This window comes from Oncorhynchus masou, chromosome 32 (assembly GCF_036934945.1).
Source record: "Oncorhynchus masou masou isolate Uvic2021 chromosome 32, UVic_Omas_1.1, whole genome shotgun sequence".
In the NCBI taxonomy this organism is placed as follows: Eukaryota; Metazoa; Chordata; class Actinopteri; order Salmoniformes; family Salmonidae; genus Oncorhynchus; species Oncorhynchus masou.
Window position 1 is genome coordinate 73,075,996 of NC_088243.1, and position 15,800 is coordinate 73,091,795.

The window sequence follows — 15,800 nt, forward strand, 5'->3', positions numbered from 1 at the left end:
AAACGGTCATTAAAATACCCATCGAGGTAGAAAATGTGACTAGGAAGGAATACTTGTCAAATCTTCATGGTCTCACAGATGTAGGCGATAACTCACAAATAAGATTTAATGACTTCCCAAATATCCAGATATCCACAGGATATCTGTCTGCTTCAAGGCAATGCTGATGTGGTCATAGTTGGTAAAGACTGCCAGTTGGCTTAACTTCTGCATACAATCAAATTGCAGAATACAAATAAAGAAAATAAGAGAAGACATTTTAATCTCAATGGTTTATGCCATAGTGGTAAAAATTACAATTGCTAGGATTCTCATACAGTGTTTGCTGCCGTTCTTATGCTGCAGCATGTCCTTGTGTGACATCAAAAGCAATTTGTTCTCATGCACCAGTGCTCTGAATGCCAACTGAGATAATTGAGGTTAGTCATTTGATGTTAGCCATATTTGTTCGGTAACATTGAAAACATTGGCATTGAAGATTACGGTCATTGTAGTTCTATTGATTCACGAGTGGGCAGTAGCAGCAATTTCACTCATGTGGAAATAACAGTTCTCAATAAACAGGAAAATAGTTAACAGACAATAGCTTTCTACTGCTCAAGGTTATTCTGGCTGATGGTTAACTCCGAGGTTGCAATGTTTCTAACGTTCCTTGATAGATCGATGTACTTAATTTGGCCTGGTTACTTCAACTACACTGTAGACACTTTAATGTTATCACTACTAGATTGGCCAAGTGCATTATCCTTCTCAGAACATACTCACCGGACAGTTTATTAGATACACATCTAGTACCGGGTCGGATCTTCCTTTTCATGAACAGCAGCCTGAATTCTTGGGGGCATTCTACAAGGTGTCAAAAGTGTTCCACAGGGATTTTGGTCCATGCTGATGCAATGGCATTACACAGTTGACACAAATTGTACTACAACAGTCATGCTGAGAACAGCCCGTGAAAGCTATGATCCCTTACTGATGTCACTTGTTAAATCCACTTCAAATCAGTCTAGATGAAGGGGAGGAGACAGGTTAACGAAGGATTTTTAAGCCTTGAGACAATTTAGACATGGATTGTGTATGTGTGCAAACTGCAATGCTGCAGTTTCCCGTGGGTATCAAGAATTCTCCCATTGGCGTCAACATGGGACAGCATCCATGTAACGCTTTGATACCTTGCAGTCCATGCCACAATGAGTGAGGCTGTTCTGAGGGCAAAGGTGCAAGCAACACCTAAGGAATAAATTACATCTTGCCTATTTAATGATTTCTACCATTCTAGAGGTACTAAATTGTGATAAATTAAATCTGGGTGTCTTTCATGTAAACGTTTCCAATAAGCAGAAGCTACACGAGAGGTTAGAGACGACGGCTGATACTGCAGAGTCATGTGACCAAATGCTTTTCAACCGGGAGATCCAAAGCTTCAGGTCATTGAGTGACTTTTTCCTTGAAAAATTATATTTTGGTACACAACTGAAGTTGATATGCTTGGAGTTTGATATGTCGTCTTTGAAATTGGTCTTCACTGGGCAGAGATGCAGTTAGCTACCGTGGCTGAGAATGGGATTGGGAGGGGGTGAGTAGGAGGGAGGGAGCTGGTCTTTGTTCCCCCTCAGACATCCGTTATCTCCTCCTCCATGTCATCCGACGACGACGACGTCAGATCCAGCTCATCCATCTGAGAATCACATTTTGGACACGAGCAGACGAACAGGTAGTTCTCTCTGGGAAGACAATAACGATGTTACATAAGTCACACAGTTGCCTGTCTGATTCTGGAGAACAAGAAAGATGATAACGCAGACTGATAGAATGCATTTGCGTCAATCTATCATCACTTCTCTGTTAAAAAGAAATGCCATTATTCAACACGCATACTGTAAACACTATGTATATAACATAATAAAACAGTATATAAGCATAATACACAGTGGGTCTGAATTGTTATCATTTGCTGAGAAAAAAAGAGAGGCCAGTCTTTGTTCACGCTTCACTACCTCCAGTTTCTGGGAGTTACGGCATTTCCAAGGTAAAATGCCTTTCAACAGGATACAGTGAATGTGAATCAAAAGTGGGCTTACAGAACAAGCCTGCCCTGGGTTTAAAGTGCGACTGAACCAAAAAAAACTACTACTTTTGAAAATGGCATATGTGGCATCGATAGGAGTCAGACCTACATTTTGACACTAGAATAAATGTTTCTAAGTGTAAATAGGATAATTTGTCTTGAAGACGGTCTGAGATTTGTGAGATAAATAAGGAAAGAAATTGTGACAAATGAAGGATACCCTAAATTACAGTAGATTTGGGTTTATTTCAATCCTGCCCACAGCTGGCAGCACCCAAGTAATCATCAATTCAGAGCTCAGCTGCATACAAGCCAATTGTGACGCACATGGTCAATTTGGTTAGACATTCAATATTCCTATAGGGCAAGTTAAGGACCATCAGTACATTACAAAACATACATGATAAAAAAATTTTTTTTTAATGTCAATAACTCCAAATTTCATTGATTTAAAAACCTAAAACCAACTACAAATTGCAGAAATCCACACAAATATTGAAAGCATTTAATGAAACTAAAATATTGTCCCATTTACATTGTGCAATTTCTTGACGGCACCAACTATCCCCACAGATGGGCTATCCAAAGACAAACCAATTTTGCCACAGTCGGCTGAAGCGAATAGGTGAAAGAAATTGGCTTGCTACTTCCAGACACAAGACCCAGTTAGACTGTTTCCAGTTACCTACACTGAACAAAAACAAACTCAACAATTTTACTGACTTACAATTCATATAAGGAAATCAGTCAATTGAAATAAATAAATCTATGGATTTCACATGACTGGGCAGGGGCGCAGCCATGGGTGGGCATAGGTCCACCCACTTGGGAGCCATGACCACCCACTGGAGAGCCAGGCCCAGCCAATCAGAATGTAATAAAGCCTTTTTGTGGGGAAAAGCTCAGACAGATCCCGCAGGTGAAGAAGCCGGATGTGGAGGTCCTGGGCTGACGTGGTTACACATGGTCTGCGTTTGTGAGGCCAGTTGAACATACTGTCAAATTCTCTAAAACTACATTATAGGAAGCTTATGGGAGAGAAAAGAACATTCAATTATCTGGCAAAAGCTCTGGTGGACATTCCTGCAATCAGCATGCCAATTGCATGCTCCCTCAAAACTTGAGACTTCTGTGGTACTGTATTGTGTGACAAGGGTCCTGTGTGGCTCAGTCGGTAGAGCATGGCGCTTGCAACGCCAAGCGTCGTGGGTTCGATTCCTGCTGGGGCCACCCATATGTAAAAGTAGTGGCCCCAGCCGACTTGTAAGTCGCTTTGGACAAAAGCGTCTGCTAAATGGGATATATTATTATTATTATTACAAAACTACACATTTTGGAGTGGCCTTTAATTGGATGGATTATTTTAGCAAAGGAGAAATGCTCAGTAACAGGGATGTAAACAAATTTGTGCACACAATTTGAGTGAAATACGCATATTTTGCATATGGAACATTTTGGGGATCTATTATTTCAGCTCATGAAACCAAGACTTTACATGTTTCGTTTATATTTTTGTTCAGTGTAGAAGGGGGAGTTACTAACTGCACTGTTTTGGCAATGAACGTACAAACGCTTCCAACTTTCAAACAAACATGCCTCCAAAACCCGAAATCTCGTTCTCAGTCACATTTCCCAATGAGGAGAATTAAGACAGAGGCTCAATCAGGAAGTTCAGCCCCCCTTTAAGGGGGGAAAAATAGGTAGCGGATTGACAGTTTGCTAATCGATCAAGAGCGTTGTTCAGCACCGGAATAACCACCCGAATCCCTCGGCTGCGCTGGCCCAGGACTGACTGTTATTACCTGGGAGGATGGCCATTGAACTGGGAACAGTTTGAGTCTGTCGAAGGGACACAGGGGATTTCAGTTGTTTACCTCAGGATTTTCTGTCTGCTATGACAGCTCCGGTCACACTGACAGCAGTCCAAGTAACTGATGCAGATCTCCTGGATATGTGAGGAAACAAATTAGCAGATGAGGACATTCACATCAAAAGACCTCCCATTACTATATTTACACAACAATGCGCTATTATTTTGGTGTCAGAATTCAATCGATGGCTGGCAAAACATTTATCTGGCCTCCTCACACTACATTTACAGGCAGATGCAAGCCTTCTCAATATCTGATAGCTTGACACATCAGCCTCAATCCGCAGTCTCTGACCGCTAAAACTGACTGACAACGGAGCACAACGTTCTCTCCAGTTTATCCATGGCCAGAATGTATCCCCCAACCCAGCATCCTCTTCTGACCTCTCCAGGGCTGATGTCACTAAGGGCACTGAGGTGAAGCAAGAAGTTGTTGTTCGGGAAAGATGCCTCCGCTTTCGGTATGCAGCTGTGGTTACCTAGAGAGTAGACGACACAACCAAAACAAAAGTATTTGATAACGACTGTAAATATGGCCTTTTGACCAGGGCAGTAGTTCATTTAATTTATCCTGTATGATGTGTGTGTTTGTGGATTATGGAAGCTGAGGTCAGAAGCCACCTGATTGTGACGACTCACATGAGCTTTGAAGTAGGAAGAGCCCAGAAGTCTCGCAGTTCAGGAAGTCACCGGTCTGCGGAGACAAATCAAATTCAGCTCTGACCTCCATTCTCAGTAGCAGAGATGTATTCCATTTTAGTAAGGATTTCAAATATGCTGAGTCAAGCCAACCCAATTCAGAGGCGCCAAGTATCCTTTACAATCTATTATAAAATGTGAGCTGCACAAAGCCTTGCTTGGTAATGTAGGTTTAGACAAATATTTGAATCAGACAGCTTTTCCCCAGTATTCCTCAATAAACAGAACAGATGAAGCAGTGTAAGAAAGGAATTGTGACCTTTCGATGTCCTTGTATAGTTGATCAATGAAGGAATCCAATTGCTCCCTCTGCTGGCTAGTCAGCTCCAACGCATCACATGCATGAAGCCATTGGCTGAGAGAGCTATGTAAAGAAACATGATAAAACGACGTCGGCACTTTAAAAAGACTAATATTGGGACTAATGGCACGCCATAAGTGCATCATTTATGTCCATAACATCAATCATTTATGAGTTGGAAAGATTGAGCGCTGAACCTGACCTGGTACCTATGCCCTGTTCATTGGTGCCTACAAGGGCGAAGAGGGTGAGAAATCCCTCAGGTGTAAACCACTGTAACGTGAAAGGACACCCCTTATATAGCATACAGTATCTGCATAATAATCACACATGTTCAGCTCAGAGCTCACTCATGGGAAATTATTAAATCCAAGACAGATATTATTTTATATTCTTGGCTACTTCAATGTCAGCCTGGAGACAAGTACCTAGTATTAGCTTGACAAACATGTATGCCCATAAATAAATTGGTCATGTAAAGGGAAATTGTGCCATTCTTACCATATTGAGATGATCATTGTAAAGTGCTGTCGTAAACAGGGTTTGTAGTAAGGTCAAATGTCCCTACAAAATGCAACATACCATAAAACTTATAAACGCAGACTCTCAAATTGCCGCATGTAAAAAAATATATATCCGGGCAACAGCACACATTTCAGCAAATAAAGGCTTGATCTAAATTAAATGTTTACAAGGTTTAATGTTTGATTTGTTACATTAAATACACTGAACAAAAATATAAAAGGCAACATATAAAGTGTTGGTCCCATGTTTCATGAGCTGAAATTTCCCATATGCACAAAAAGCTTATTTCTCTCCAATTGAGCACAAATTTGTTTAAATCCCTGTTAGTAAACATTTCTTCTTTGCCAAGATAACCCATCCACTGGATAGGTGTGGCATGTCAAGAAGCATGATCATTACAGAGGTGCATCTTGTGCTGGGGACAATAAAATGTGCAGTTTTGTCACACAACGCCACAGATGTCTCAAGTTGAGGGAGCGTGCAATTGGGATGCTGACTGCAGGAATGTCCAACAGAGCTGTTGCCAAAAAATGGAATGTTAATTTCTCCACCATAACATCGTTTTAGAATTTTGCAGTATGTCCAACCAGCCTAACCGCAGACCACGTGTATGGCGTAGTGTGGGCGAGTGGTTTGCTGATGTCAACGTTGTGAACAGAGTGCCTCGTGGTGGCGGTGGGTTTATGGTATGGGCAGGCATAAGCTACGGACAACAAACACAATTGCATTTTATCAATGGCAATTTGAATGCACTGGGATACCATGACGAGATCCTGAGACCCAACGTGAGGCCCATTATTTTTAAGGTATCTGTGACCAGATGCATATCTGTATTCCTAGGCATGTGAAATCTATAAATTAGAGCCTATTGAATATTCCAATTGATTGATATCCTTAAATTAACTGTAACTCAGTAAAACCTTTGAAATTGTTGCATGTTGCGTTTATATTTTTGTTCAGTATAATTTGATAACTAAAAGAATTATGACACTCATACGTTTTCAATCACCTGTAAGAAACTGCTAGCCATTTGGCTGCTAACAGCTGAGAACTGCTAGCTAACAGGCAAGCACAAAAACAGTCAACTTCGAGAGTACAGAGCCCTCAAATTTGGCTAACCGCCCTCTAGCGGCGAAAGTACGAACTGACAAAAAGGCACAGTTGAAGGATATTTTAAATTAAATAGAGACATACTAAGACAAAAGAACCATCAGTGTGTAAATGATAGCAGTGCAGGAAATTAAGAAATGTATTAAAATGTTGGAAGAGAATGCTGGAATTAAACAATTAAAGTAAAGATGTGCCCATTTTGAATGTTATATTGTTTTTGTGCATCTGAGCTATTGTCGTTCAAGCAGGCAGAAATTCGGCAAGTGTGACATAGAATTGCGATAAAGACGCCCTCACTAAACTGTTAACAGGAATGTCTATCATGCATGTCAGATTTAAATACTGGCCAATGTCATAACAGGGGAGGTTGTCTTCTTTCGAATGTTCTTTTGTGATGTTCCTACCTCGAGAAACATAATTTAACAGAGGGTCTAACACATTTCTCCTTATTGTCTGCCTCTTCAGTCCAGGGTGCATTGCATGATGCCGTTGAGATTGTCAAACTCCACTGTGAGCCACATCAATCTGCAGGTTAAACATGGTGAGATTGTACTCTTAAATTGATAGCGCAGTTTGTTAGAGCCATTTTACAGCTAACTAGATACATCACATGCTGATATTGACTTTGGTATTATTGTGGGTACCTACGTTCGCTAGCTAGCTAATTAGCCAGCCAATAGAGAGCGTTGCATTGTGGGTTTTGTAGTTGACTTGCGCTGCCACAGATTTCCACATGTTGCTACCAACCTTATTTTAGAGTCAAAATTAAACATTTGTTCACAAAAACTATTTCCCACATATTAGCGTTATGTAACACTAAATTACAGGAATGAGTGGTTTTGGGTGGATTTTTCCTTTAAATACGCAAATAAGTAAAAGCTGTGTGCTTTAAGTAAATAGACACCGGGCTCAAATAGAAGCCTGTCTGTAATAAGCGCCTGTTGTGTTCAGTGATTTAAGCAAATAAACACCCAGGCAATTAATTGAAGTTTTACAGTAGTCTATCATCTATTACAATAACAATGAGTCAAATCTAATAGTTAGCACAAATGTGAAAAAACGGATTTCAAGCTCAATCCCTGTTTCCTCAATTCAATTCCTCTCTAAGCACATTGGAGGAGAGGTTCCAAGGTTTCTTCCTCAGACCTCCTCCTCCAAATGAGCCTTAAGGGGAATTGAGGAAGCAAGGATTTGACAGCTAGTAGTTTACATTTTCAGGCACAGCCACTACCTCTATTCTTACCTGGAACTTCTCTCCCAGCAGCTTGTGTGCAATTTCCTCCTCCTCGTTGGCTGCACGGCTGCAGAACTGAAAGAACAACTTCTGCCAGCAGCATTTGTCTTGGGCCTGCATGACAAATTCAAACATTATATAGTGTTTGAGTTACCTATTATGCACAGGTATGCATGCACATATAGTATTATAATAGTAAACTGACAGGTTAAATGCTTCTTCAGGCATTGTAAAGGTCTGTTCATCTACACAGACACCAGATTCTCAAACAAGCATTCACTACAAATCGTCACTGTCCGATAAACCTTTCAACTCTATTTTTAAAAATTACATTTTTTCCCCCCACATTTATTGAAAGCAGTACTCTGAACATGACTCTAGGACCAAAACATTCAAAATAGCTTCTGACATTTCATAATTGAATGTTTTAAAATGGGGGAATATTTTTTTTTCTTCAGTTTTCAGCCGACAACAAAATATAGAATGCAAATATAGAGAGCAACTCACTTTGGAATTAAAGCAGCTGGGGAAAAAAGGCGGTAGGAGGTAGCTCACCTGTTTGACAGTGGCCACCATCCTGGCCATGAGCATGATGCTGGAGGTCTCAGGAGGGTAGTGCATACTCCTAGGGGACAGGTGGAGGGGATCATGTCACCTCATGCAATTACAGCCAAAATATCACTGAGGCTGGATCTGAAAACATTACTAGCTGCCAAATCCTTGCTTTCTCGTCCTCATTTCCTCCAATTCCTGTCTCCCTGTCAAAGCAAATTTAAAGAGGAATTGCAAGGGAGGGAGATAAAGAATTAGAGGAAACAAGGACAGAGAAAGCTAGAAACATTGTTTCAAAACCCAGAGACTCAGCAGACCAGGGTTTGGCAAATCAATGGGAGAAGTGAAAAATGTATCCGTGGTTAATTTCCTCAAAATTTAAAGGCAAAACCTAGATTTGAGATAATGTCTTCGGTAGCTGAAACTGTAATTACTGCAACCTCGTGAAATTGACATACTGACATGTTTTATTTTCATCAAAACAAACTTTAATTGTGTCCACGCAGAAAGCATGTCATCTTGGGAGGCAGCCATCTTCAAATTAACCCTTGGCCTTTGAACTCTAAAGTTTTTAGAGGAGTCTACGCGTAAACATTTAGCGGCCTCTATTTATTTCACCTTTATTTAACCAGGTAGGCTAGTTGAGAACAAGTTCTCATTTACAACTGCGACCTGGTCAAGATAAAGCAAAGCAGTGCAACACAAACAACACATGGAATAAACAAACATGCAGTCAATAATAAAATAGAAAAAAAGTATATATACAGTGTGTGCAAAAGCAGCAACTTTTATTTTATTTTCGGTAATACGCTACAGTGAGTGCCTTGTAAAATTATACTACATGATTTCATCTTCCATTAGATGCAATTAATTATATCATGAAGAGCAAACTTCCAATAATCTTTGAAAATGTACACACAGTGCCTGATTAATGAATTCAAGACGCTGGAAGCGTACCCTCCGTTGTCACACTCGGGGAGATGGCTCACATTGTCTGTTACACACATATGACTGGAGACAAATTAAAATGTTATATATTTTATCAAACATTATTATTAAACATTTTGATATACCATTGAATCATAGATGACATTTAGTACATTTTGAATAGCAGAACATCCATTGAAGCAAGAGTCCTTACTTGAAACAATGACAACGTGCAAGCGGTCACCTGTTTCTGTAAAAAGCTGAGGGATGGGCCTGGAGAAATGTAACCACTCTCAAATTCATAGAGCTATAGATGCAAGGACTGACCATACATGATATCCACATTATACACTGAACAAGAATATAAACGCAACATGTAAAGTGTTGGTCCCATGTTTAATGAGCTGAAATAAAAGATCAGACACTTTCCATACGCACAAAAAGCGTATTTCTCTCAATTTTTGTCCTCCCTTTTTATATATACACTTGTTTGTGAGCATTTCTCATTTTCCAATATAATCTATCCACCTAACAGGTTTGGCATGTGAAGAAGCTATTTAAACAGCATGATTATTACACAGGTGCACCTTGTGCTGGGGACAAAAGGACACTCTAAAATGTGCAGTTTGTCACACAACACAAAGCCACTGATTGCCGTTGGCATGCTGACTGCAGGAATGTCCACCAGAGCTGTTACCCGAGAATGTCATGTTAATTTCTCTACCATAAGCCACCTCTTGTTTTAGAGAATTTTCCAGTACGTCAAACTGGCCTCACAACCGCAGACCATGTGTATGGCATCATGTGGGAGAGCGGTTTGCGGATGTCAACATGGTGAACGGGGTGCCCCATAATGGCGCTGGGGGTTATGGTTTGGGCAGGCATGAGCTAACGACAACGAACACAATTGCATTTTATCAATGGCAACTTGAATGTACATAGATACCGTGAGAAGATCCTGAGGCCCATTGTTGTGCAATTCATCCACCGACATCACCTCATGTTTCAGCATGATAATGCACGGCCCCATGTCACAAGAATCTGTACACAATTCCTGGAAACTGAACATTTCCCAGTTCTTCCATGGCCTGCACACTCACCAGACATGTTACCCATTGAGCATGTTTGGGATGCCCTGGATTGACATGTTCAATAGTGTGTTCCAGTTACCTTCAATATCCAGCAACTAAGCACAGCTATCGAAGAGGAGACAACATTCCACTGGCCACAATCAACAGCTTGGTCAACTCTATTTGAAAGAGATGTGTTGCGCTGGATGAGGCAAATGGTGGTCACACCAGATACTGACTGGTTTTCTGATCCACACCAGTACATTTTTTAAGGTATCTGTGACCAACCAATGCATATCTGTATTACCAGTCATGTGAAATCCATAGATCAGGGCGTAATTTATTCATTTAAATTGACTGATTTCTTAATATGAACTGTGCCTCAGTAAAATCTTTGAAATTGTTGCATCTTGCTTTCATATTTTTGTTCAGTATAGTTTTAACCTTGTTTCGAGGCGATAGTGTTAGTTTACATTTACATTGTTTACAAACATTGGAGTAAAACGCGCTTATTGGGATGTGATGGACTGTTGAACTAAGCTCATTGTGCATTTCTAGGTTATATTTTAAAATAATTAATGAGCATATATATAATTAAGTCCAAAAATGGATGTAGCAACTAAGAATTCCATCTTTAAATACAGCGCATTCAGACACATTCCACATTTTGTTACAGCCTAATTATAAATGGAATTAAACCAACAACAAAAAATCCTCAATCTACACACACACACACACACACACATACAATACCCCATAATGACAAAGCAAAAACTGTTTTTTAGATTTTCTTTAGCAAATATAATTTAAAAAACAGAAATACCTCATTTACATAAGAATTCAGATCCTTTGCGATGGGACTCAATTGATCTCAGGTGCATCCTGTTTCCATTGATCATCCTTGAGATGTTTCTACTTGATTGGAGTCCAACTATTGTAAATTCAATTGATTGGACAAGGCACAGACTTGCGTATATAAGATCCCACAGTTGACAGTGCAAGTCAGAGCAAAAACCAAACCATGAGGTCGAAGGAATTGTCCATAGAGCTCCGAGACAGGATTGTGTCAAGGCACAGATCTGGGGAAGGGTACCACAAAATGTCTGCAGCATTGAAGGTCCCCAAGAACATAGTGGCCTCCATCATTCTTAAATGGAAGCAGTTTGGAACCACCAAGAGTCTTCCGAGAGCTGGCCTCCGGGCAGCTGAGCCATCGGAGGAAAAGGGCCTTGGTCAGGGAGGTGACCAAAAACCCGATGGTCACTCTGACAGAGCTCCAGAATTCTTCTGTGGAGATGGGAGAACCTTGCAGCACTCCACTAATCAGGACTTTATGGTAGAGTGGCAGAAGCCACTACTCTGTAAAAAGGCACATGACAGCCCGCTTGCAGATTGACAAAAGGCACCTAAAGACTCTCACACCATGAGAAACAAGATTGAGAAACAAGATTCTCTGGTCTGATGAAACCAAGATTGAACTCTTTGGCCTGAATGCCAAGCGTCACATCTGGAGGAAACCTGGCACCATCCCTATGGTGAAGCATGGTGGTGGCAGCATCATGCTGTGGGGATGTCTTTCAGTGGCAGGGACTGGGAGACTAGTCAGGATCGACGGAAAGATGAACGTAGCAAAGTACAGAGAGATCCTTGAAGAAAACCAGATCCAGAGCGCTCAGGACCTCAGACAGGGGCAAAATGTTCACCTTCCAACAGTACAATGACCCTAAGCATACAGCCAAGACAACACATGAGTGGCTTCGGGACAAGTCTCTGAATGTCATTGAGTGGCCTATACAGAGCCCGGACTTGAACCCGATTGAACATCTCTGGAGAGACCCGAAAATAGCTGTGCAGCGACACTCACCAGCTAACCTGACAGAACTTGAGGATCTGCAGAGAAAAATGGGAGAAACTCCCCAAATACAGGTGTGCCAAGCTTGTAGCGTCATACCCAAGAATACTCAAGGCTGTAATCGCTGCCAAAGGTGCTTCAACAATGTACTGAGTAAAGGGTTGAAAATACTTCCGTAAATGTAATATTTAAGGTTTTTATTTGTAATATACTTGCAAAATTTCTAAAAAACATTTTTTTGCCTCGTCATTATGGGGGTATTGTATGTAGATTGATGAGGTGAAAAAGAAATTTAATACATTTTAGAATAACATTACAAAATGAGCAAAAAGTGAAGGGGTCTGAATACTACCCGATTGCACTGTATGTACAAGAGGATGTGGATAACACACATTGGTTAGTACAATATATTCTGGTAATAATGTTATTATATATACACAAAAACATTTTACTGTGCAAAAATAAGTTATTCACCAGTTATTTAACTTATTCGATCAGTCAATACTGTATTGTACCATTTCTCATACTATGATCATTTAAAGGGGAATGTATAAAAATATAAAACGTAGAATATACATTTAAAAAAAACATTTTAGCAACCATGGTCCACAAACAGACTTTCCTCTATAACGTCCTAGAATGGCACTTGTCAAGAAACAGACCTAAGCTGCATCCCAATTCTCCACCCTTCTCCCGACGCGTGCACTTGCACATTATACATCATAGTGGCAGAAACGTCCTCCAACCAACACTTACAGTAATCCAGTGCTTTTAAATCCATGATGGTGTACACTTAGGGAGGAGAACTGGGATTCAACAGTAGCTTGTAGGACGGGTGTAGAGGCTAGGACAGGGTGTAGAGGCTAGTGCAGGGTGTAGAGGCTAGGACAGGGTGTAGAGGCTAGGGCAGGGTGTAGAGGCTAGGACAGGGTGTAGAGGCTAGTGCAGGGTGTAGAGGCTAGGACAGGGTGTAGAGGCTAGGACAGGGTGTAGAGGCTAGTGCAGGGTGTAGAGGCTACAGGCTGATTCTGAACAGGTTCCTTTTTGTTAATCTTTCTATCAGAATCAAGTAGCCTACTGTGTAGCCTAGCCCACTGTGTAGCGTAGACTACTGTGTAGCCTAGTCTACTGAGTAGCGTAGCCTACTGTGTAACGTAGCCGAGCCTAATTTTTAACATTATTTGGGGCATCATAAGACATGAACAGCCAATCAGGATCTATCACTCAACACTGACTGATATGCTTGTAAAACTCTTGATTTAAAAAATACAAAATAATTCAGAAAAATCCTAAAAATGTTTGATGTCAGTACATGTACAGTTAAAGTTGGAAGATTACATACACTTAGGTTGGAGTCATTAAAACTCGTTTTTCAACCACTCCACAAATTTCTTGTTAACAAACTATAGTTTTGGAAAGTCAGTTAGGACATAAGTAATTTTTCCAACAATTGTTTAAGGACAGATTATTTCACTTATAAGTCAGAAGTTTACATACACTAAGTTTACTGTGCCTTTAAACAGCTTGGAAAATTCCAGAAAATGATGTCATGGCTTTAGAAGCTTCTGATAAGCTAATTGACATCATGTGAGTCAATTGGAGATGTACCTGTGGACGCATTTCAAGGCCTACCTTCAAACTCAGTGCCTCTTTGCTTGACATCATGGGAAAATCAAAAGAAATCAGCCAAGACCTCAGAAAATAAATTGTAGACCTCCTCAAGTCTGGTTCATCCTTGGGAGCAATTTCCAAACGCCTGAAGGTACCACGTTCATCTGTACAAACAATAGTACGCAAGTATAATCACCATGGGACCACACAGCCCTCCTACCACTCAGGAAGGAGACATGTTCTGTCTCCTAGAGATGAATGTACTTTTGTGCGAAAAGTTCAAATCAATCCCAGAACAGCAAAGGACCTTGTGAAGATGCTGGAGAAAGCACGTACAAAAATATCTATATCCAGAGTAAAACGAGTCCTATAAATCGGCATAACCTGAAAGTCCGCTCAGCAAGGAAGAATCCACTGCTCCAAAACCGCCATAAAAAAAGACAGACTACGGTTTGCAACTGCACATGGGGACAAAGATTGTACTTTTTGGTGAAATGTCCTCTGGTCTGATGAAACAAAAATAGAACTGTTTGGCCATAATGGCCATCGTTATGTTTGGAGGACAAAGGGGGAGGCTTGCAAGCTGAAGAACACCATCCAAACAGGGACTTGTGCACTTCACAAAATAGATGGCATCATGAGGTAGGAAATTTATGTGGATATATTGAAGCAACATCTCATGACATCAGTCAGGAATTTAAAGCTTGGTCGCAAATGGGTCTTCCAAATGGACAATGACCCCAAGCATACTTCCAAAGTTGTGACAAAATGGCTTAAGGACAACAAAGTCAAGCTATTGGAGTGGCCATCACAAAGCCCTGACCTCAATCCTATAGAAAATTTGTGGGCAGAACTGAAAAAGCATGTGCGAGCAAGGAGGCCTACAAACCTGACTCAGATACATCAGCTCTGACAGGAGGAATGGGCCAAAATTCACCCAATTTATTGTGGGAAGCTTGTGGAAGGCTACACGAAATATTTGACCCAAGTTAAACAATTTAAAGGCAATGCTACCAAATACTAATTGAGTATGTAAACTTCTGACCCCCTGGGAATGTGATGAAAGAAATAAAAGCTTAAATAATTATCTCCTATTATTCTGACATTTCGCATTCTTAAAATAAAGTGTTGATCTTAACTGACCTAAAACATGGAATTTTTACTAGGATTAAATGTCAGGAATTATGAAAAACTGAGTTTAAATGTACTTGGCTAAAGTGTATGTAAACTTCCGACTTCAACTGTATGCCCTCCCCCAAACATTCAAACAACTACAGCAGTTTGGGTGAACAATAAAAACACATTTCATATTAAAGTTAAAGACAAATGGGTTGATCATCACCACCAATTGTAAACTTGCTGGTATAGGCATAACATTATAAAGGCCCATCATAATATATTATTAGTCTATTATTTCCTTAACTTCCTCAATCATTACTGATTGGCCTCATAGGTGGCATATAGCCTAGCGGTTGGACCAGTAACCGAAAAGTAAAAAAATCTGCAGATGTGGCCTTGAGCAAGGCACTTAACCCTAATATGCTCCAGGGGTGCTGGACTGGTAAGGCTGACCCTGTAAAACAACACAATTCACGGCACCTCTCTGGTGTAAGTGACAATAAAACACATTTTTGTATATGTTGTATTAAAACCATTGGTTAAGACAGCACATGATAAAATATGTTACACTATATTAATGCAGCAGAAAGTGCCTGGACCTGTTACCATATTAGGCTATGGGAGAGAGAGCTCTTGGGTGAAGCTTCCCCTAGGTACAGATCTAGGATCAGCTTCCCTTCCGCCAATCCATTAGTGGGGAAACTGGAGTGTCCGTGATAGCCAATCAAAAAGGAGGCTCATTTGAGTCGTTGTTCCCGGGACGGTCCTCACAGTCCCTTGTTGTAGGTCACCACCTTGCTATTGGTTGCCATGGCAATTTCAGGCTCAAGCTGAGACACCTCAATCTATTGAAATTGAACCA

General features: G+C 40.6%; 2 protein-coding genes across 3 annotated transcripts in view; both read right to left on the reverse strand.

Annotated features, from left to right (window-relative positions):
* Positions 1-1,612: 1,612 nt before the first annotated feature.
* On the reverse strand, positions 1,613-10,433 carry LOC135527259 (histone-lysine N-trimethyltransferase SMYD5-like). The gene is made up of 10 exons (XM_064955856.1): positions 10,399-10,433; positions 8,363-8,432; positions 7,817-7,921; positions 5,440-5,502; positions 5,141-5,211; positions 4,897-5,001; positions 4,578-4,657; positions 4,323-4,417; positions 3,943-4,013; positions 1,613-1,724 (listed from the first exon to the last, which is right to left on the reverse strand). The coding sequence occupies exons 1-10, from the start codon at positions 10,431-10,433 to the stop codon at positions 1,613-1,615; spliced, it is 807 nt and encodes a 268-aa protein (XP_064811928.1).
* The window catches only part of sfxn5a (sideroflexin 5a), a 40,338-nt gene continuing 34,203 nt past the window's right edge, over positions 9,666-15,800 (reverse strand). For both annotated transcript variants that reach the window (XM_064955045.1, XM_064955046.1), the window contains one exon: positions 9,666-15,783. In XM_064955045.1, the coding sequence (XP_064811117.1) occupies positions 15,706-15,783 (78 nt within the window). In that variant the 3' untranslated portion in view covers positions 9,666-15,705. The remainder of the gene's footprint in view (positions 15,784-15,800) is intronic.

Bases quoted from the DNA above. Each gene is read 5' to 3' on its own strand.
- LOC135527259 (XM_064955856.1), bottom strand. From the start codon at position 10,433: ATGTCAATCCAGGGCATCCCAAACATGCTCAATGG. The intron at 7,922-8,362 runs GTGAGCTACCTC...TTTGTCATGCAG, and splicing joins TGGTGGCCACTGTCAAACAG to GCCCAAGACAAATGCTGCTG. The intron at 5,503-7,816 runs GTAAGAATAGAG...TGCATTTTGTAG, and splicing joins TGCTGGGAGAGAAGTTCCAG to GGACATTTGACCTTACTACA.